At 33.6% G+C, this 23,542-nt stretch overlaps 1 protein-coding gene across 5 annotated transcripts in view; it reads right to left on the bottom strand.

Moving 5' to 3' along the window:
- Positions 1-23,542, bottom strand: part of LOC142323936 (sphingomyelin phosphodiesterase 4-like) — a 115,926-nt gene that overhangs the window by 53,255 nt on the left and 39,129 nt on the right. For 4 of the 5 annotated variants that reach the window (XM_075364325.1, XM_075364322.1, XM_075364321.1 and 1 more), the window contains 2 exons: positions 14,608-14,788; positions 12,980-13,051 (listed from right to left, as the gene is read on the bottom strand). In XM_075364325.1, the coding sequence (XP_075220440.1) occupies positions 12,980-13,051; positions 14,608-14,788 (253 nt within the window). The remainder of the gene's footprint in view (positions 1-12,979; positions 13,052-14,607; positions 14,789-23,542) is intronic. The other variant, XM_075364324.1, reaches the window with a different exon arrangement.

A 23,542-nucleotide genomic window follows, 5' to 3' on the forward strand; every position in this document is an offset into this window, starting at 1 on the left:
ATACATCTACTACTATGAATATTTAATACCATGAATTGCAATTAACACGCAAATTGCAACATACACATTCACAGTAGATTCGATAGTGATAGAAAGATCGGCTCGACTGAGACCGGCTGGAATTAAATGAGGTGCAGCATTTATACGTTTGCGCAGACAATCATGCATATGTTTCAGAATATTAAAGACAAATTGAAACTTCTCGCAAAGCCACGAGAATGTCCGATATGGTGGACATCAGATGAAAGGCAGAGAGCAATAGAGAGGCATCAATTCTGGTTTTGTCAATGCAGTGGATTGGTGTTGCAAAACATCAATAAATTTACTTATTCTTAGTCATTTGTAAGGTTTGTAACTAAGGTCGTAGTGTAGCTTTAGTGTCAAAATACTCAAAATATATTATTACTGTATACATTGTTATTGTATGAGAGGGGGTGTGATGGAAATTCAGTAACAAATACTGAAAGGTTGAGAAACGCTGACTTAAGTTACTTTCTTTCAGTTTTACTTTTTTTCAAGTTACTTTTTATTCTTTTACTGAGAATAGTAAAAAATAAATATAAAACTGTGTAAAAAATTATAATAAAATCAAGTAAACTAAGCGTACAAATGATGTAAATATTTAAATTACAATGAATTTTATTTAAATAAATAATATAATATATAATTTTTTGTTAGATAAACACAAAAAAATATCAGGGAAAACTATACAAAACTGCATTTCATTAAAATAAACCAAAAGATTGCAAGTGTCATTAAGAATAAATTGACATGTAATAAAATTGTTAATACTGTTTATCAGAGAAAATAATGTGAAAGATACACATAAATTAACTAAAACAGCTGTTAGCCTAAGCAGTTATTTCATACACTGGATGATATACTGTCATACTGGGCGCCACTGTCCACCTAGTATAGTTTAGTATTAGTAATAGATATAGGTATTAACAGTCTCCTCAAAGATCATTGGTTCGATGATCCGGCTTCCAGAAATTGTACACCAAACATCATTTTTAAATCATGGACTGGTTTCTGGTGGGTTTCATTTGGGTTTTGTGTAGCCCAGTGCTACATATTCTGAGAATTAACATAGCCTGATTATTGGAACCGTGCTTCATCTGTTGAAATGAAGAGAAAAGATTAAGGTGTTGTTTGCTAACATTCTGTAAAACCCACTAGCAGTAATTTACTCATTTACCCTTATCATGTTTTAATTCATGCACAACACTCAAACAATAGGCTTTCGCACAACACTCAAATGACAGGCTTTTGCATGATACTCAAACAACAGGCTTTCATTTGTAAACCGTGAAGTATACACAGACATGATGTTCGAGAAACTCCTGTTTGTTGGGTTAAGGCTAATTGTTGTGGTAATCACTGATTAGTACCATTTTGACATGCTATAAAATAAAGTGAAACTTGCGATAAGTAGGAAAAATCCTGGTTCTCTCTCCAAAAATGTATTTTTCTATAAGATATGTTCACTCCCATACCCTCCAAAGACACTGGAAGCCATTTTAAGGTTGGGTCAGGAGGTGTTGCTGCATTCACCTTACAGTTCTGATACTGCACTATCTGACTTTTATATTTTTGGTCCTCTTAAGAGTTTTACAGGGCACCAAGTGGCAACAGTGAGTGGGTCAAGGGTGCGGAATATCTCAGAAACCAACAGTAAAGCATTTTTTACTACTGGAATAAGAAATCTCTCAGAAAGATGAGACAAATGTCTGGAGATTGATTTTAATTTTTTAATTTATAGTATGAAACATATGTTTCACACTATAAATCTGGAAAATTAAGAACAATAGCAAGGGTTTTTATTTTGTTATTAAAACATACAGCATTTAGTAATAAGACAGCACTTGAAAAAATAAAAAACTATTTGCTGTTACAAAAAACAAAATTGTTCTACTAGAACAAAGTTTTTTAGGCAGCAAATATTAATTATGTAATTAGTAATTTCTAATTTTATATACACACATATATACACAGATAAACATTAAAACTTGTTTTTAAGTATAAATAAAAACCTTTAAAACTAAAACAATGTTAAAAATTTTATATCCAGTGTTAATTACTATTTTACATACTATTTATTATCTATTTTTAATTAATTTTTTATTTATTACTATTTTATTTTACTTAAAAATAAAAAAAATTGTTTTTATTTATCTCAGTCTGATAAACCATTAGACATTGTTTGAGAAGATAGTCTTATAAAAATTGTAACAGATTGCAGCACTCATAAATTATCAAATAAATGATAAATATATCATTTTTATTATGCAATAATTGAATTATTTCAATCATGACTAAGGATGTGGGATTCCGTGAAAGTACTTTCATACAAAAATTAAGGTATTCTGTACTAGATGATTTATTTTATTACAATTTAAATATAATTTAATAAAAGAGAGGATCAATTTGAATGTTAAAAAAAATTAATTTCAGTAAAATAACACACACACACACACACAACCACAACATTGTTATATTTATTGTACACATTATTATATTTTGTTTTGGCATCCCAAAACAATACAGATGATTTAACTCAACAACCTTAGCTTAAAAAAAGAACATTATGTTTCTATTGCCACTTTTAATATACTATTGGTATCTGAAGTATCTTCCAACAAATTTATTTAAAGATAAATTTTTTTACAGAAACAATATCATTCTGTTGGTGAGTTTCAAATACAAATTAAAAAATCTAAAAAAAAAAACCTGAAATGTTTTCCATCTCTATTTAATATATATATATAAATGTATGCCAAATTTATTTTCATTAGTACCTTCTGAATTGTTATTTATTTTATAAATGTAATATTTTCATAAATTTAATTATTATTATTTCTGTATTTAAATATTTGACTAATAATATTGACTTTAATCAGCTCTATTTTTTAATTTATAAATAATTGTGTATTTTTTGATAGTGTTCTGATCAAGATTTTACTGTGGTTTCCCTTGATCCATCCAGGCAAATGTTGGGAGACTTGTTCTTAATTTATACATGGAGTACCAGACCTACCCAATCCTGATATGATATCTATAATGTCATTATGTACTGATTACAATAAAATATTTATTTATTTTTTCATCACATTTGCACCTGAATATGAACAATGTTAGCATTCTTCAATTGAGAATGTAAAATTAGTATAATCTGTATAACACAATTTAAGTATTCTGTTAAAGCAGCATCAACTTTAATAAATTGCCCTGCTAATCAATTATTAAATGGTTCATAATTTTACAACTGAATTAAAATTAATAACGGCAATATTTTTCAAACGGTTCTAACCTAACACTACTTCCACTATCATATTAACAATCTAAAATATTTCTTAACTACTTTTTATCACTGTTATTTGTGCTTGTTAAAAATTAGATGCATAGATACACAGATAATTTTAAATTTTCATTTATACATGCTTTAACATATCTGATAAAATTATTTTGAACAACTGATTCATTTTAACAATACATAAACATCACAATTTATTTTGCAAATTTTGGTTATATTGTACCGATTTGTGTTTTTATTATTATTAAAATATTTTATTTGATTTGTATGCTACACTTTATTCTTCCATACTATGCAAATATGTTAAAGACATCATTTGTATTTTTATCTTACTTATCATTATTATTACTATGAGTTAAAACTTGTTCTGATAATTATTTTGTTTATAAATTTTTTGTAGATGTTATCTGTAACACCTTTCTTCCAACAATTCTAGATTGCTAAAGGTTTATTTTAATTTGTTAGATTACAGCAGTCACTAATCTTTAATCTGAAATAACCTTCATTACAAATCAATTTAAAAAATATCAAAAGTTGTCATGAAGTTATCATTCCCATGCCATCATTTTAAAAATTTCAAAATAGATAAATAAATTTTTATAACAAATTTATTTAGAAAGATATATTCTTTGGAAATCTTATATCAAAAAACTAAAAAAGCAGAGAAGCCAGATTTAAGGGAAAAATTGTCTAGATATCTCTTAGATTTCATCTTTGTTCATGATTAAATTAATGATGTGGCATAGCAATAAGTACAGTGAGTATGAATATGATTTCAAGTAAATGTGAAACTAGTGCATATATCAATTTATAAAACGTGTTTTTAATTGTGATTTTAGAAGAAAAAATGTCAATAATATAATATACACAAAACAATAAACAATTATTATTATTATTATTATTATTGATACTGTATAAGAAATTTGGTAAAAATCATTGAGTGCATTACTGTAAATACTAAGGCATTCCTGCACTTTTCCCTTCAACTGACTAATTTCAACAGAACTCATTTTTTTCAGCTTTCTCATTTTTTAATGAATTTAAAAGATTAAGCTAAACAATAAAATTGAATTAATAAAGCAAAAATAGAAATAGAGCATGAAATTGAATTATAGATCATAATTGACTAAGAAAGTTAAGTCAATGAAGTTAACAGCTGACAGCATGTCAATGAAATTATGTATTACTCAGAGTATTAACAATACTGTAAGCACTGTTTTATCAGGGAAAATGGGTAACACTGACTGTCTAGAGCATTCAGTTTCAAAGTGGGTGATAACACCCCTTTGTGGGCACTGGAGGGCTTCAGAGAAGGTGGTAGAGAAGGCCCACAGGAAATTGGGGGCGTTCTGGTAGTCTAGGAAGGCGATGGCTGATTAAAAAAAACAAACAAAAATTATGTTTTTCTGATACTTCAAACTAAAATGTAACTTTAAACTAAGAACTAGGATATGCCACATTTAAAAACAGCAATTGCAATTATTATTTTTAACAGATGGTAAGTTTACAAATTTTGGGAGCGCTAAAAAATTGTTGATTCTCAATGCAGGTGGTGGGCAAAAAAGTTTGAGAATTAATGGTCTAGAGCAGTGATTCCCAAACTGTGCGCCGCAGCGCCCTGGGAAGCTGCAGCCTGTTCACAGGGTGCCGCGAAATATTGTAAAAGTTTCATAATTAACTGAACCAAGACAAAATAATTATTAATTTAATGTTCATAAAGTAAAAAAATAATGAAGATATACAAGTTTTTTATTACTATCTCTTACTTATGAGTAGTTATACTTTTACTTAGGGTAGGGAGCCATGGAAAAATGTTAATTGAAAAAGGGCACTGCGACAGAAAAGTTTGAGAACCACTTGTCTAGAAGATACTTCCACTATATTCTCATATTATTTTTATTCTTCTATTTTTTTTTTTTTTAACTTCAGTATAAATAATAAATCAAGTGTATTATGTATGAGCATCTGTCCAGACAGTGTCAATGCAATGCCAACTCCCACTATAAAATAGAAAATTTGTTGAAAAAATGTTTTATTTATTCATCATTCCACTAAATGATAATAATCCTAACTGAAAATGTGTTCTGCAAATAACTGCATCAAAAATATACAAACAAGTAAAACATGAAAGATCAAAAGATGATTTTAATTTTTTTTTAATATTATTAGAATAAAAAAGGCAATAAAAAGGAAAGGTAAGAAAAAAAATACTTTTCAGACATTTCTACTGTGTCACCTATTACACTGTTTTCTCTAACCATCAACAGATTTTTTTTTAAATTTAACAAAAACCAAATCAATGCCTCATTTACATAAGTTCCACCAATTTCAAATCTTTATGTCTATAATATTGAAATATATATAAATTCAAATATATATAATTCAACTTAATCCACCCAAGTACAGCGATATAAAACAACTCTTACCTTACTTGTATATTTACAATTTTTCATGAAAGTACTTTTGTGAAATCCTGCATTATCAAATCTTGCATTCTGCAGGAAACAAAAAGCATCTCTAAAAGATGCTATTAATATAGCATGATATTTATAAAATTACATATTAAACGATTAAATTTGTGATCATATACAAGAGTATATGAAGTTATTAAATAAAACATATTAAAAACAAACTTTTAAACATGTATATGGCTAACCAAATACTGTAGTACTGAACTATTTAAATAATTATCTTACAAAAATCTATGAAAGTGCTGCTATCTATTGCAGCTTTTATGAGTGTATCTTCTCAAAATTTGTCTGTAAGTTGATCAAGTTGAATCTTTGTTTATATTTATACATATAATATTTTTCTAAAACATCTAGATTTTTATTTAGGTTTCCTTTTTTAATTTTTAATATTTCTAAATTATTATTAACATCAGTAATAGAATATTTATTGTGTATAAGGTGATCTGCAACATTAGACAAGCCTAATTTTTTTTTTTTATAATGCCTAAAATGTTCATAAAATCTGGCTTTACATGATCTATTGGTTTTACCTATATAAATATCTTCATAATCATTACACTTAATCTTATAAATCCCACATTTAAGGTACTAAATTAGAGATAAATTTTATGGTTTCTTATGTTTTTTGACCTGAAAAATCAAATGAAACAGGCCTCAGAACTGTATTTCCTGTGGTTTTAATGATATCCAAGATAAAACAGAAAAATTTAGTTATAAAAAACAGGTTTTTTAGGTTTGAAGTACAATAACTTTGTTAAATGACTAATATGCGTAAATTTTATTATCAAAACTTGTAGAGAATTTAATTGAGAAAATTGATATAATAAAGTCTTTGAAAAACAAAAAAAAATTCAACTTTTATTATTAAACAAAACAAAACTTAACAGAAAAATGGGTACTTACGTATTAACGCCACCGCAGCTACAGCTTTATTTTAAAACAAAATAGTCAATGGGATTTTGGTGGAAAATGGGCCGATATAGAGTTTAACATAGATTCATAACAGTCTCTTTATTAATTTTAATAAATGGTTATTTATATTTATTTATTTTATAAATATAATTTAACCAAACTTAACCTACGCTCGCTAACCTTGACTAATTCAAGAGTGTTTTGATTATTTAAATAATAAATAATTGCAATAATTACTGAATTATTAAATAAATACTCAAAAAATTACGTTGTTAATTAGTCAAGGTTAACGAGCGTAGGTTAAGTTTGGTTAAATTATATTTATAAAATAAATAAATATAAATAACTATTTATTAAAATTAATAAAGAGACTGTTCATTTTCCACCGAAATCCGATTGACTAATTTGTTTTTAAATAAGCTGTAGCTGCGGTGGCTTAATATGTAAGTACCGAAAAATGTTAAGAATTTGTCATTTCACAGTGCAATTGAAATGCGGCAGAATTTTTCTCTAGCCTTAATTTGATAACAAAGCATTTTTCAATTAATTTTTCCTTATCTCAGCCTGAATCACCTGTGTGTGTGTGCGCGCGCGCGCGTGCATGCAGGCACATGTGTAAGGAAAATATGTAATTTTCTCCATAAACGTATTTTTGAGAAGATTTCATGTTCTCCTTAAATATCATAATTCTGCAATTTAATTTCAGCTGAAATTAACCAGTAAGAAATGGATCACAGACTGAATTTTGCACATAGTGGGTGTTTCAATTTGCATGTTCATTATACTAAATATTGTATGTATTGCATGAATGTATGAAAATGTCATTAAAGCTTTGTCAATGAACCATCAACAAACTCAACATGCTGTACCTCATTGTGAATGCAGTTCTGCAGCAGCAATAAACAAGAGTTATTTTTTGTAAATCACTTCCACATTCATTTATCTTTATAGACTATTTTTAATTTGTGAATAACATTTGTAACATCACCACCAAAGAAATGTTGAATGCTAATTACTGTTTCATATACGGTTCCACCACTTTTGACAAAATTTAATAGTATTTTCATCATGTTCCTTCAATGAACATGAAGTGAAAATGAGATGATCACAGGCTTCATAATCACACATATTGTTGTAGCATCTGTCCAGCAGGAGAGCAGTGTCCTGTATCATTATAGTGACCACAAAAAAAAATCATACAATGACAGAAAATATACTATCACATAATGGTGATCCTCATTGTCTAGCACAAGTTTCAAATTAATAAAAATATGATTGCTTAAAAGTTGAGTTTCAAGTTTTAAGATAAGGTTCAAGCAGTAATTTGTTTCTTTATAACAAATATCAAATCTACTGCTGAAATCCACAAAGAAATTTGAGGTATTTATTAAAAAAAATATTATGTGAAAGGGTGAAGTTTGAAAGTGGTATTGTTTGTTTCTAGAACAAACATTCATGACAAAAAATCACATGCCCATCATGATAACAAAAATTTGTTAGAAAAAGTGAATGAAAAATTCAAGAAAATAGATGATTAAGTTTCACAATTATCAAATAATTTCTCAACATTTGACATTCTGGAAATTACAAAATTTTAAAGGAAAAATTTTGTTACAGAAAGCTGTGCCAGTGGGAAACAAAAACATTGAAATGTATACATGGAAGAATATCTTGCAGTCAATACATATAGTGAAACTCTTAAAAATCTTTGACATGCTAGACAGAACAAATGAAATGGGAAGCTGTCCAGTGGAATTTAATTTCTGTTCAATGTTCATCTGCAAACTGCAACAAAATTAAAGTGATCAGAAATCTTTGAACATCTATATACAGTTCCAATCTTGCACCTAACAAATATTATTTTTTCCTACATTCAAAACAATGACTTGCATCATACAGGTTTGAAAATTATGAGGTGGCTGGTTTAAATTACTACAGGAAAATTTTTTGAAGATGGAATAATAAAGCTAGTAAAATATGAAAAATGTTTGTATTGAATGGTAACTTCAAGGAAAAATAATACATTTACAAAATGTATTTATTTTAATTTAATATGTTTTTCTGTCACTCAACTTTGTTTTTATATCAAGACTGCTCTTACTTCAAAAGCATGCCTTGTAAATATTAAATATATAAGGTTTTTTTTTACATTTTTCAAAGAGTGAATTACAGAATTACTAATAAGATGTATTATTGAAATACACAGTATTAATGTGTTAATTACTGGATGTTCAAAAAAGAATTCCACGATTTTAAATTAAATTTACTTTATTACAGTTAGAACTATAAATTTGTTTTTTATTACATGAAAAGGCAACTAAAGTTTCTTTTTACCTCTTAACTCAATATATTAAACAGATGTAAAACCAATAATCCACCTCATTCTACACTCTGTTAAGCGTGTGTGGAGGAACTGTTTCCATAGCTGCTGTTATTCTTTGGCACAGGTGGTCAATTGACTGGATTTTTTCTTGGTATACAATGTCTTTTTCATAACCCTAAGAAATCTATCATCAAATTCGGACTTTGAGTGATCAAGCAAATGGAGCTTTTCTGCCTATAGCCTTCTGGGAACTTGTTGTTGAGTACGGTTCACTTAACTTCTGCAAGATGTGGAGGAGCTCCATCCTTTGGAAAATTAGGCCCTACATATTTTCAATCAGTAAAATACAAAGTTCTCTAACATATCCAAATTCACTATACCTGTAATAGTCTGCTCATGGGGGGGAAAAAATGATCCAAAAATTCAATCATGCAAGATACCACACCAGACATTCACTTTTTCAGACAGTTGTAGACAAATCCCACCAATTAGTATGGATTTTCTGAGCCCCAACTCAACAGTTATGATGATTCCCAACTACATTGAAATGTTGCTTCATCAGAAAATAAAATGCGCTGCTAGTAGTTTTCATCAGAGAAATAAAGTCTAACGTGGTTGTTACAAATTGAACTCTTTGTGTCTTATCATTAATGTTAATTTCATGCAGTAGCTGCATTTTATAAGTAACAAAGTTTCAATCACTTGAAAACAACATAACATAAGGGCCTTTAGGAATGTTAGTTGATGATTAGCACTACAAACTGAATGTTTTGGACTTCGTTGGAAAAGTCGAATTTTTTCTGTGTTTTCAGCACTTGTTTTAGGCCGAATCGGGTGAGTGTGTTTTCAAACATTTCTGGTTTCCAAAAACTGTTCACACCATTTATGAATGCTTTTGTCAATAGGAGAATTTTTACAGTAGACTCACACATAATTTCTTTATATGACAGTTACTGATTTTGTTTCTGCAAATTGGAACATGCGCTGTGGTTTCTCTTGTGGTGAACCCATATGGTACTGTTATGAAAAACTATATTTATTTTTGAATCCCTGGAATTCTTTTTCAGACCCCTGGCATAATAAGATCAGTAATAATGTTATTTTAATTGATGTGGATGTTACTTAAACTCAAAATTTAATATAATTTTATTGATATATAACTTTTAAGTAAGCAAATCTACCTCAAAAGACTGGTACAAGCCAAAATAGCTTTCATACTAGGAAGAAAACAGTAGGCATAAAATGTAAATTTAAGAAAATTCTTAAAAAAATTTTAGTTCTTTTTCCTTTCTTTTGGTGTCAAAATACATACCATATTAATGCATGTTTTTGTATTAAGACTCAGCTTTACTTGATAAGTACCACAGCTCTTATTGGCTATCGAAGAGACAGGAAGTTCAATTTCAAGAATGATTGGTAAATACAGCTGCCCTCTCAAAAACAGAAGTGTCAAAGATGGTTTTTGGCATTTACTAAGGATATGGGAAACTCTATGAGTTCTCACACCCTTAGCACAGATCTTAGTGGTGTCAAAACGCACACAATATTGTAAGGAAGAATTGAACAAGGACAAGGAAAAGTAGTAGATAATGAAAAGAATTAGCTTTCAGATGAAAGACAAATCAAATCAAGAAGTAAAAAATAACTTACTAAGCTTTCATAAAACAATTTTTGTTTTTAATTCAGATTTTAATCATCTTTTTAACTAGCTTTGGTTATTTTGGATACATACATAAGTTAATAGTAATAATAGTTAATAATTCTAAAAGTTAATTTCTTGAGTTAATGTTTATTAATAACCATGTAAACATAATACCATACCCGTGAAAAACCAAAAAATATAAGAGTAAGCTACACTAATACATCTTACAAAGCACATTTTTTCATCGTTAATTCCCAAAAAATTTTCAGAATATTTGGGTATAAAAAGGTTTTATTTTATAATAAGAAGAGTAACAGGATGGATTTTATAACAGGATGTTAGTTGTACTAATCTCACTCAAGAGATTAGTAGAACTTCTTTTGTATTAAAATCTAAGCTTTTTTATTTCCTGGTGTGATTAATTAATTCCTTGCTAGGTTTTATGGTACATTATCTATTACATGTATTGATGTTTAAATTTATATTCTATTGTATATTTAGACAACGATACAATGTGCAACAATTTTGTTGGCCCATTATGTTGTTGATGTTAACAATTGTTATAGTGGTGATAATTTGCCAACAATCTCGTTGGCACATTATCAAAATTCTTATTTTGTCTGTAAAATCCTAAAATGTATCATTTTCATTTTTGCTAATATTTGTTAAATATGAAATATTAATTTCAGTCATGAAATGCATATAATATAAATACAATGTTAGTTTCTTTTAATGATTGATCACAAATACAAATAATGACACAATTTACACAACAAAAACCGATAACTGTATACGCAAACTGAAGTTAATTTTTACTACAAACTGCTATTATATTAATATTAAACATAAGAACGTTACATGTTATACATTATATGTTGATATGTTATATTAACATTAACACGCACACAAATACAGATATAACAAAAAACTGTTTGGTCCAGATAAGTAAAGTAACAGATTGTATGCCACAATATCTACTGATGTGTGGCAATACTTTTAGAAATATATAATGTAGAAAGAAATATACCATGTAAAAGGAATATGATATATGTCCTTCACAATTTAATAGCATATTTCCAGATGACCTGAATTTTAGAAAATCTTTAGATTAATGGAAATTATGTGTGTGTGTTAGGAAGAATAACTTTACTTGATGAATAACACAGCCCTCTCTTTTTCTGTTTAGCCTCCGGAACCACCATAAGGTATTACTTCAGAGGATGAATGAGGATGATATGTATGAATGTGAATGAAGTGTAGTCTTGAACAGTCTCAGGTTGACCACTCCTGAGAAATATGGTTAATTGAAACTCAACCACCAAATAATACCAGTATCCACGATCTAGTATTCAAATCTGTATAAAAGAAACTGCCTTTATTAGGATTTGAACCTTAGAACGCTTGACTTCAAAATCAGCTGATTTGTGATGACGAGTTAACCACTAGAATAACACAGCCCTAGTTTGGGCTTTTTGTACAGCCATGGAATAGGAATCAAATTCCCCATAGGCCCATAGACAGAACTACCTTTACTAAATCACACAAATTCTAAGGAAATGGTAATTCTTCTAGTTCTCACAACCCTAGGTAGGATCCAGTGGGTGTACAGCCTCAGCTTAACAGAACAACTTAAATTAAGAATTCAATACATAAGTGAACAGGGTGGATAATGAGAAAGATGATCTTGCCACACATAGACCATAAAAACAAACAAAAAGAATGCTTCATGATGTATGCAAATATCCAAATAAAGGATACAATTCAGCTAGATGTCCACTGGATGGATGCACACTATGAAAAACGAATAAACCTAATAGAGATTACATGTAACTGTAAATGTTGAAAATTAGACAGTGGATAAATTATAAAATCTAAATGTTATATATGAATTGTAGAACAGTGAAGAAGTTTACAAAACTTTTAAAAGAAAAGAAAAATAATGAGTTATATACATTCAAGCATTCACAGTTAATTTGATTGTAGAAAGAAGTGCAAAAATTAAAAACTTTAAAGCTTGTAAATCAATAAATAATAAATAAAGAATAAATAAAACAGATAATTGAGTGTTATGTTGAGGTTAAAAAATTAGCACCAAATAAACAGAAGTACTTCAAAACAGTCAGATAATTGATGAACAAAAAATATAATACAAATAAATTAGTAAAAACAAAGTAAATAAATAAAATTAAACATAAAAATGTTCATGCATATCCACTAAAAAATTACAAATATTATGTAAAAGCTGTTATTAATTTTATTATTTTCAAGAGCAATAGATAAAAAAGGGAATAAACTATACGCAAAAATAATAAACTTACAAAATTTTGATAACTTTTGGTATCATTTAGAGGATAAGTCCAAAAAGGTAATTGATTGGAAGTATTGTAGAACTGTAAAAATAAGTTTTTAATTATAAATAATTACCATTAAAAAAACAATTTCTTTTCTTTTAATTTTACTAACAAAATAATATTAAAAAGTACATTAAAAAAAGAAATAATTTTTAAAATGATTATTAAGTTAATACATAACATCATCAAGTAGAAAACAATAAGAGAAAAGATTCCCTTTAACTAATAAACAATTTTCAATTCTATTATCCATGATGTAATAAGATAAAAATAAAAAAAATTTACATAATTCATTTACAACTGTATTTTATCACTCTTAACCTGTTTATAATCTATTACAAAAGCTGCTCTGTATCTAATCAAAGACTGCAAGTGATTTATACAAAGTCAATTAATTTAAATATTACATTTTCCCAGATGTACAATTTATTTATAAACTCAATAATATTACAAACTTGTAGATGATCTTTTTCATGTTATATCTAATATTTTATTACAATTACAAGAAAAAAATCATGTAAAATAATAATTTCCTTCATGAACCACAGAGAAACAGGATCGAAAGACAAAAATATGAACTATTTATAAATACTACTCAATTTATAGAAATCCCACCAATTTAATCAACAGAGAAAAAAATGAAACCTAAAACAACATATTACATCAGCAGTGCCCAATCTGAGTAACATTCTTGAGATATAAGCCATATTAGTCAATATACTAATGTAATAATAGCAGAAAAGATACATAGATCATTTATATAAAGAAAGGGACATCCTTAAAATTGTGATATTAATTTAACTAACACATTGAAAAATGAATGCAGTTTCAGATTTGGGACTGTAATTTATAGTAATTAATATCAGATTTCACACAAAATTTATCCCTTATACCTAAAACGAAATTCAAGAATCAACCAGAATGGTTGTGGAGTTCTTCCACCAATTTACAATTATTAACAAATTGAATGGATTATTTTATATAGAAAATTTCAAATTTTGAATGAAGAAACACACAAACCTTTTTTCCTTTTTCGTTGTTAATCTCATTATTAACCTATTAATTTTGAGTTATATTTCATACTTTTACAATAAAACAACTAAATTTCATCACAAACATTTGCAATATAGAATATAAGTTATGAAAATGTGCTGGCAAAGAGATTTACAAATGAGATAATGTTGAAAACTGCTGTATTAAACAAATTAATTAGCTATCAAATCTGAATAATAAACTAGTGTCCTTAGATTTTATCTACTGAATGCTACTGCAATATTTACAACTGTATATAAAACACATACACTTATCTAAAAAAAATTAGTAACTGAAGTTATATTACTCAATGTTAAGTGGAAGTAACAGATCTACACTAAGTTGTCTAAACACACTTCCTCAATAAGACATGAATTCATTTAACAATATTCCAGCAATTTTAACAAAAAAAACTGCAATATTGGCTTAAAGTGAAAAGCTCTTCATACAGTACATAACTTACATGTATCTTGATGTAGGCAAAAAAGAAAGAAACTTATCAAAAATAAGTGTGAAACTTAATAGTATAATTTTAAATAAATAAAATAGATTTAGTTAAATACCTGAGAATCATAGCTACTAGTACTGAGCCAAAAATCAATACACAGTTGTGCTATCAATTCACTTCGCCATAATTCAAAAGTTGGAGTTGCTTGTACTGAGGTATGTAACGATCCATGTTGAACAGAAGAACTTTGATTCAGTATAACTGATTGTCTTAATAATGTTGGTGATCTTGCGGGTCTGTAAATTAAAATTATTAATAATAATTATATTTATTAACAGAAAAATTCACTAAATAGCTAAATATATAAGCAATTAAAAAATGCTGATACCGAGCTAGCATTATGATTATTCACTACAATTGAATCAGCACAGTAATTAAAAATGCCATTAAAAATCTTCAAATAACTGTTGTAGATGGTAAACACAGTAAGAACTAACTACACTATTAAGTAAAGTAAAAAAATACAATTACTTATTTAATGCTGATGTTCCACATGTAGTAAGACGTGAGGTAATACAGATCATGAGCACTGGATAGAACCACTAATCAAGTTCAATCCACCTTTACCCTGAAGTACACAGTAGCTGAACAATGGCCACATTTTTAACAAATATATGGGGGAATAAGAGAGATTTATTAGTTATTAAGACTGTACCACCCAAATATTTCCTATCAAATATAATCAATGATTTTAATACATATTCAAATTTATTATGTATCGCTTAATATATCTAATTATATATTGTTGCCATATGCCATATACATGCGAAGCTTCATATCGGCAAGTACAATACTAGCCGTTCAGATGTCAACGGGAATACAGTATGCCTACAAACCTGCACAAGTGCCACTCCCCAACAAGCTAGCTGACCAACTCTCCCACCACAGCGGTGTTGAGGTTCACCATTCACAGAATGGTGAAGAAATTCTCTCGCCGGTCTAACGTGGGATCTCCCGGCGGTTACCAACATCTCCGCCGGAGCAGCAAGCCTAGCCGGGCCGCCGAGAGAACTGCTGGTACCTTCTCGGACTTTAAGCGCCCTGGCCGGCGAGCCCATCAGCAGAAGCCGGCCCAGAGTGGGATCGCACGAGGAGAACCGCCTCGGCCGAGGAAGACGACCGACGCCGATTGCTACTGCTGGGCACGACTGCCACGTTGTAGTGGGGACCCAACTGCCGCTGAGGCGAAGCTCGGTCCGATTTAAACGGGCGAGCCGCAACCTCCCGACTATAAACGGACCGATATCGCCGAAGACCAGCTTCCGGATCCAACAGCCCTTCTCAGGGCTACTTCCCAAAACACACAAATGGCCCTTTTCAGAGAGCATTACTACAAAAACCTCGGCCATTTTCAGTCCTGCCATAAGGTGCCACGGTTTTATAACCGTGCCACGGTTATATGGCACCGTGCCAGTCACGGTGCCATAAGGTTTTAAGGTGCCACGAGCCGTCGAAGCCAATCGGCGACAGAGACGTCCAATGTGGCGCGAAGATCGTCTGGACGAAAAGACTGGATCTAGTCACGTCTTTGTCGACCACATGTTAGCCGACAAACACACAAGGGGCCCAACAACATTACTACCTGATTGCGGGCATCCGTGCATCATTTCTGTCAGTGATAACGGCAACCTTCAGCGGCCTGCCACATGACGATCCAAAACTGATCCTCTCTCATCTACAAACTCAACTACAAGAAAAGAGAATGCCTGTGGAGCAATGAGCGGAATACGCCGAAGGGCAGCTGAAAGGAGATGCTCTGTCTTGTGGCAGACAATACAAAGACCTACAACTCGATTGGCCCGAGTTCATCGACCGATTTCGGCATCAATATAACCACCCTCAAACAACTGCCAAGCTGCGGTTCCAACTTTATGGACGAACGCAAGTGGCTAATGAACCAGTGGAGTTTTTCCTGTTGCAGAAGAGGAAACTCATTCACCGACTAACTCCAGGTAGTGAAGTTACCTTTCTACCAGTACTGCTGGAGCAGCACACCTTATGAGGTGAAGACAAGACTGAAGACGGTGTTGAAGCGACACCAGGAGTATTTTCCAGCATTCCCTTGCAACCGACACGGTCAACAGTACATGAGATTCAACTTCGGGAAGTAAGCCGGCCGTTTCCCTCCGGTGGTCATTGTTAAAAAGAAGAAATCTTCACTACGTTTTTGTGAAGGCTTTCACCGACTGAACGAAATCACTGAAGATGTAGATTCACTACTGCTACTGATCTATGAAACTATTAGACTTGGAAAGCGCTCGCGTCTTCTCGACAATCGACCTTAAAAGTGGCTATTGGCAGACACCCCTGGAAGAATCAAACGGTTTACAGCCTTTTCAGTTCCAGATGGCGGCCGATACCAGTTCCGAATAATGCCGTTTGGCTCGAAAAATGCACCCAGCATATTCCAGCATCTTATGAAGAACGTTCTCACTGGCCTCCTCCGCCAGTGCTGACTGGTCTACCTGGACGTCATTGTTTACAGCAGTAGCTGGGAAGAACACTTACGCCCCCTAGATTTGGTGCTGGAACGCCTACAACTTTACTATCTGACATGCTCTTTGGAGAAATGCTAATTTGGCGGAGAAGAGGTATCATTTTTGGGCCATAAAATATACCCACGGGTAATATTCCGGAGAAGCAACACCTACGGACCATCACAAGATTCCCGGGTCAAGAAAAGACCTGCAGAAGTTTTTCGGCACTTATAACTGGCTGCGAAAATATATAGAAAGATTTTCACAACTTTCTGCGCCGCTGACTGACCTGCTGCGGGGAAAACACTGGAAATGGAAAGACACTGCAGAGCTAGCAAGTTTCCGTCGCTGTGTGCTCTTTGTGGAGAGAGGGCACAAATGAGACGGCTGTCCCAAGAAGAATGAGGGATCGAATTGTCAATTATAAGAAACTGTGCAAAGGGACTAAGTACTCTTCGGACAGTAAGGACTGTGCGTCTTACTTAAGAGCTGTCGAGATGGTCATGGTTAATTTCGGACAGTTGAATGCTCAGGGTGCTTATATTGCGCAGATTGAATTAGGTGAGGTTGGAGATTGAAGGAATCTGGATGTGATTCTTATGCAACATCCTTATGTTCTGGCGGGTGATTTGCCAGGTTTTAGTGGCTGGCAGAAGCTTTTGTTCTGCTAGTATGTCTGCTATTCTGTGCAGGAGACATCTGGATTGTGTCTTTGTTAAACAGCTCTGATTTTCATCATGTTGTTGTGAAGCTGGTAATCGGAGACTTGCAACTTTTCATTCTGAGAAATGGGACAGGATTGTCCGATTTGTTGTTGCAGGATTCTTCCTATTCTAATCGGTGCAGACATTAATGCAAAGTCTTTATGGTGGCACAGTAATTTGACGGATGAGAAAGGGGAGTTGGTGTAGAGTTTCATTGTATAACACGGTTGAGGTTTAAGTTTTGGGTGAGTTACCAACCTTCGCAGAAATGGTGAATGGTAGAAGGTTTTTGCTGGAAAAAATATACATGTGACGGTTGGAAGGAATACTCCCAGGACTGTTTGTCGATGGACAGTTGTTGATGATTGTTCCAGTAATCATCGTTTTTTCAGATCGCGATTGTCAGCGGTGAGGTATACCAGTGTAATGTTCCCGTTAAGCAGGAGCGTTTCCTGTATAAGAGGCAGACTGGCTAAAATTTGTCGATATATTATCGGCCAGATTTCGTGTCTTCGGTCGGAATTTGGAGGAGAGGCTTTCTCTTACTTATGCGGTTGCTGTAGAACACTCTATCCCGCGTAGTTCTTCTTTTTTTTCTTTTCTTTTTTTGAGGGAGAAAAACGCTTGCGCGTTATCATCGCCCGGAATAAAATAAATAAAAGGAAAACAGATAACTAAAACTACATTAAAAAACTAAAAAAATTAAACAAAAATACAACTAATATCACAGCTAAAATATCATTAAAAAAACACAAATAAAATTCAACAACGTTCGAGAGGAGCGTAAAGGGCCCCTCTCGGATAACAGAAACATTAAAGAAAAACAAATTTAAATAACAATATTAAATTTTATGTAATAAATTGAACTGTCGGAAAAATAACACCCGGTTTAAAACGTCATTGCCCAGGATTTAACAAATGTTTCTGGGCAATTTAAATTCACGGCGTAAGGCCGCATAACATATCGCAATCCACCCCACGTAGCTCTGGTCATGAGAGAAGACAAGAGTTTTCTCAAGACAAGACAAGAATGTTTGGACAAGAGTTTTCTGATCTGAAACGGTCAAGGGATTTTTGGGGTTCTTTCGTGCCTAGGGCATCAGGGTAATAAGGAACCACGGGGTGTCAATTATAGGATTTTGGGACATAAACGAAAGAAAGACGTTTTTCTGACTGCTCTCTCGACCGGGCAAGGTATACTGACTGACAGGACAGAAATTCTGCGCACTCTCTTGAATGATTTACTGCTAAATGATGAAGTGGAGGGTGTGTAGGTATCAATCATCTGCGTGATAGGCGTGAGGTCGCTTTTTTTCGTTCAGGTATATTATATTCGGAGATTAGTGACGCTAAGGTGCGGCAGGTTGTTAGGAGTTTTGCAAGGCAAAACTACGTTACGCTGGGAAGACGTCTGGTGAACTGACTACGCAGCGTATTCAGGAAATAGAGGAAAGTTTTTGGTATTTGGCAGGACAGGTGTATGAGACGACAGATGGGCGGTATACGCACGATCTCTTTCCAGACGTAAGGGTGTTGGGAGTTGTCTTACGGATCTCCCTGAACCGGCAATGATTAAAGTCTGGATCTGCAGACTAACTGGAAAATTAGAGATGAGTGGCGCATTGTTGAAAGATTTTAAAGGTTTTTGGCTCTCGAAAGGAATGCAGAGGGTGTTTATTGTAGAATAGTAGCCTGGGTGGCTAAGGACCCATTTTGGTGATTTTACGACAGAGTAGGCGCATTCGGCAATTGTGCCCGGTTGTTGTTTGGTATGTTCGTGGGTTGACTTATAGGTAATTTTGGTTGTTATAGTATGGTAGTTCAAAATTACGAGGTTGTGAAAATATTTTGAGGGTATGAGATTAATATTTTGGGCAGCTCAATTCGTAAATTTTTACTGGATATCAATTTTTGTGTTGATTCGGTTTAGGTGAGTTTGAAAAATATCTTCTGTTTATTGGTGGGTTTTAACAACAATGGAAATGTCTTTCGAGGCATCTGCATTGGTGCCATCCTGATGACTAAAATATGTAATCAGGTAGAGGGTCTAGAAGGTGACCTTCGGTAAATCCTATCAAGACTAGGAACGGAAGGAGTGGCATGGCGACTGGGATCGTCACAAGGCGTGTGTCTTTGCCTATGGGTCAGGATGGATGCAAACCAAGCCTTCGAAGCTGTTCGGCAGGCCTTCAGCCAACTGTTGGGAGTTACCTCCGCCGGATTCAGAGCTTCCTACAGTTTTGCAAACCGAGGCTAGCCAGCAAGGACTGGGAGCCGTGCTTTACCAGCAAGCCAAAATCGGGGAGCGAAGAGTCATCTCGTAGGCCAGCACGAAGTTCTCAGAGGATGAGAAGAAATATCATTCTAATGAGCTTGAATGCCTAGCCCTGGTGTGGACAATCAAACGCTATCGACCGTACCTCAAAGGCCGTACTTTTATCCTCAGAACGGACAAGGCTTTGACATGTTCTGGCCGGGAGAATGAACTACCAAACCTGTTGTCAAGAGAACTGGCGGAAGAAGAAAATACTACAATAGCGCGGAAGGAAGGTAGACTACACCCGAGTGAACGCGGCCAAGAAGAAAGTACAGCAGTTACACCCCGACTGCAAAAAGTATCACCACGTCTGTTTCAACAGATGCAGGAGGCATAAAACGCCAATCCAGAGTGCCAACGATTACGTCAGAATCCAAATTCTGCATCAGGCATTCATCTCTGAGTGGACGAAGACGGCATCGTATGGATAGCAGAACGTAGCAATAGGGCAGGACCCCGACCAGTGAGAGTGTACGTCCCACCCGGCAACCACTTGGCTGTCATACGACACTACCACAATGCTCCAAAAGCCGGTCTACTCGCAGAAGATGGCGGCCGATATTCCAATATTACGGTTGGCAGGGTCTTACAAAGGACGTTCAGCAGTACCTGACAATCAGTCCTTCACCAGACAATCAGCGACCTCGGAAGCCTAGAACTTGTTGGAAGCAAGTGGCAATTGACGAAATGGGTCAATATCCAGAAACGGAACGAGGCAAAAGGTTCGTAGTAGTGACGACTGACCTGTTTTTCCGCTGGGTGGAGGCAAGGCCCGTTCCTCGAGCTGACAAGGACACGATCTTAGCTGTTTGGAGGAGGAAGTGTTTTGCCGCGGGGCTATCCTGCAGCACTCATAATAGATGACGGGGCTGCGCTTACAAGCCGAAGAGAAAGAGGTTATACACCCGTATACAATCTCACGGAACGTCCTAATGAGGAGGTGAAGAAGACACTGAGGATAGCCCTCGAGCAGGATGTCCAACATATAACCTGAGATAAGAATGTGCCGAATGCTGTTCCTATTAGGAAACAGGGCCAACACTGCGACCGACAAGCCACCAAACGAACTAATCTTTGGGAGGACCCAGGAATTGGCAGCATCCAAAAGCAGAGAAACCGCCTCAATCCACTGAGGAATGACAGGAAATGGCAGCATCACACCAGGAAGTCTACTGACAAAAGAAGTTCGTAGACAACAAAGAAGAGCACCGACATTTACGGTGGACGACCAAGTGTTCATCAGACAGCCCATGATGGTCGATATGCAGGAGGCTCCATGGGAAGGTCCGTCCACTGTCCTCCAATTTATGTCCTTCACCAAGCTAGCTTACCGCACAATTCTTCCACCATAGCGGTGCTGCGGCCTTCACCAAACTAGCTTACCGCACAATTCTTCCACCACAGCGGTGCTGCGGCCCCACACTCGCAGGCGTCTATAAAAGAGCCGAACGGCAAAACGAATTTTATTCGTCGTCGACCGATGCCTGGAGGAGAAGAAACAAGTTCCCTAGCCGGCCCAACATGGGACCTCCCGGCGGTTGCCATTATCTCCGCCGGAGCAGCAGGCCTGGAAGCCGTGGGATGCAGACGCTACTTTCCCGCCCCAGCTTGCCGGGCTTCAAATGCGGGCCGATCAACGAACCCATCAGCAAGAGCCGGCCCAACGTGAGATGGCTCAGGGAGAGCCGCCTCAGCCGCGCCGGCGGAAGACAACCGACGCCGATCCGACACTGCGAGGCTCTGCGGCCACCACTGCCACTTTGTAATGTGCTGGGAATCCAACTGCCGCTCAGGGGAAGCTCAGTCCGATTCCAACAGGCAAGCCGCAACTTCGGCGATATCGCCGGAGACCAGCTTTTGGACTCAACAACCCTTGTCAGAGCTACTTCGCAAAACACATAGACGACCCTTTTCAGAACCATCACTACAAAAATCTCAAACCCAGGGCTACCATAACATTTTAAGGTGCCACGAGCTTTCGAAGCCAATTGGCGACATATATATATATTTTTTTAAATATTTTTATATCATATATATATATATATAAAATATAAACCACCAAAACACGTAATTATAAAAGTAACTTACCATATTAATATCCAATAATCGATCGATTTTCGCGGGATCCCTTATATTCAGTTGGTATTGAATTCTATAATTGCATAAAACTGTATTCATTTTATAATTTGTGAAATTGTTTTGTTTTAAATTTTTTTTGATATTTATTATATAAATTTATCTATTTAAGAAAATACAGTATTCATTCAATACCAACTGAAGATGCAGAATCCCACAAAAATAAATTATTGAATATTAATATGGTACGTTTAACTTATCTAATTACTGTATTTTGATGGTTTATATTTCATGAATATTAAATTTAGTTAACACAGTGGTCAATACCTTAATGAATTATTTGAATTTTCAAAACAAAAAAATACACTGGGTGATTCTAAAAGGACTTCACAACTTTAAAAGCACATAAAGATTTAATTACATAACTTAAAGATTCGCTTTGAGGAGACCTCAATCCTAGGAAATGAGACACTTCATAGCAAAACACATCAAGTTTTGATTCACATAGTTCATTAGTACTGAATTCGGACACCAGTGTTATTAAAAATAAATGCATTTACTGGTGCAGAATGTGTTCGTTGTGTAGTTAATAATGGCAAGTGCAGTTCAATGTAATTTTCATAGACAGTATGGTAGAGAGCCTCCTAGTAGGCATACAATTTACTCTTGGCACTAACTCTTCGATGAGGCAGGTTATTCTGTTAAAGATACAAAATCATCAGGATGCCCACACATTTTTAAAGCTGCTATGGAACAACTCGAGAAAGCTTTGCACATAGTCTGAAGAAATCAACTCGATGTGCACCAAGTGAGACTGGCATTCCATAAATGACTGTTTGGCGCATATTATACAAACTATTCAACACATTAGATGATGAGAAAGCTGCTCGGCTGCAGTTTTGTGTGGAAATGATGGATAAAATTTCAGACAGTGATACATTTTAAGACAATGTAATCTTTAGTGATGAGTCAATATTTCACATCAGTGACAAGGTGAACACTCATAACTCCTGAATGTGGGGTATGAAAACCCTTGTGAAACTTTACAACACTTTCATGATAAGCACTTTGTATATCACATTTACATTATATTCATGTATGTAACTTATTTGTAATTTCTAATTATGTTATTATCTGTAATATATTGACGGTAATTTCATTTACATTGTTAAAAAACATAAATAAAAAGTAAAAAATACCTCGGAGTCGAGTGATAGCACTTTCGTTTGTATTTTTAATACTACTCGTATTTTGATAATCAGGATTTTGTTGTCCTTGTGAATAAGGTTAACGCATCTAAATTTATATTAATGTTAAGATCTGTTTTTGATACACGTGATTTCCTTTGTTGTGAATTGAAGGTTTTCATTGGTATCTGTAGGTTTTTGTGAAGTCAAATCGTTGTTTTTTAGGGGT

Source organism: Lycorma delicatula, chromosome 4 (genome assembly GCF_047948215.1).
Source record: "Lycorma delicatula isolate Av1 chromosome 4, ASM4794821v1, whole genome shotgun sequence".
Taxonomy (NCBI): domain Eukaryota; kingdom Metazoa; phylum Arthropoda; class Insecta; order Hemiptera; family Fulgoridae; genus Lycorma; species Lycorma delicatula.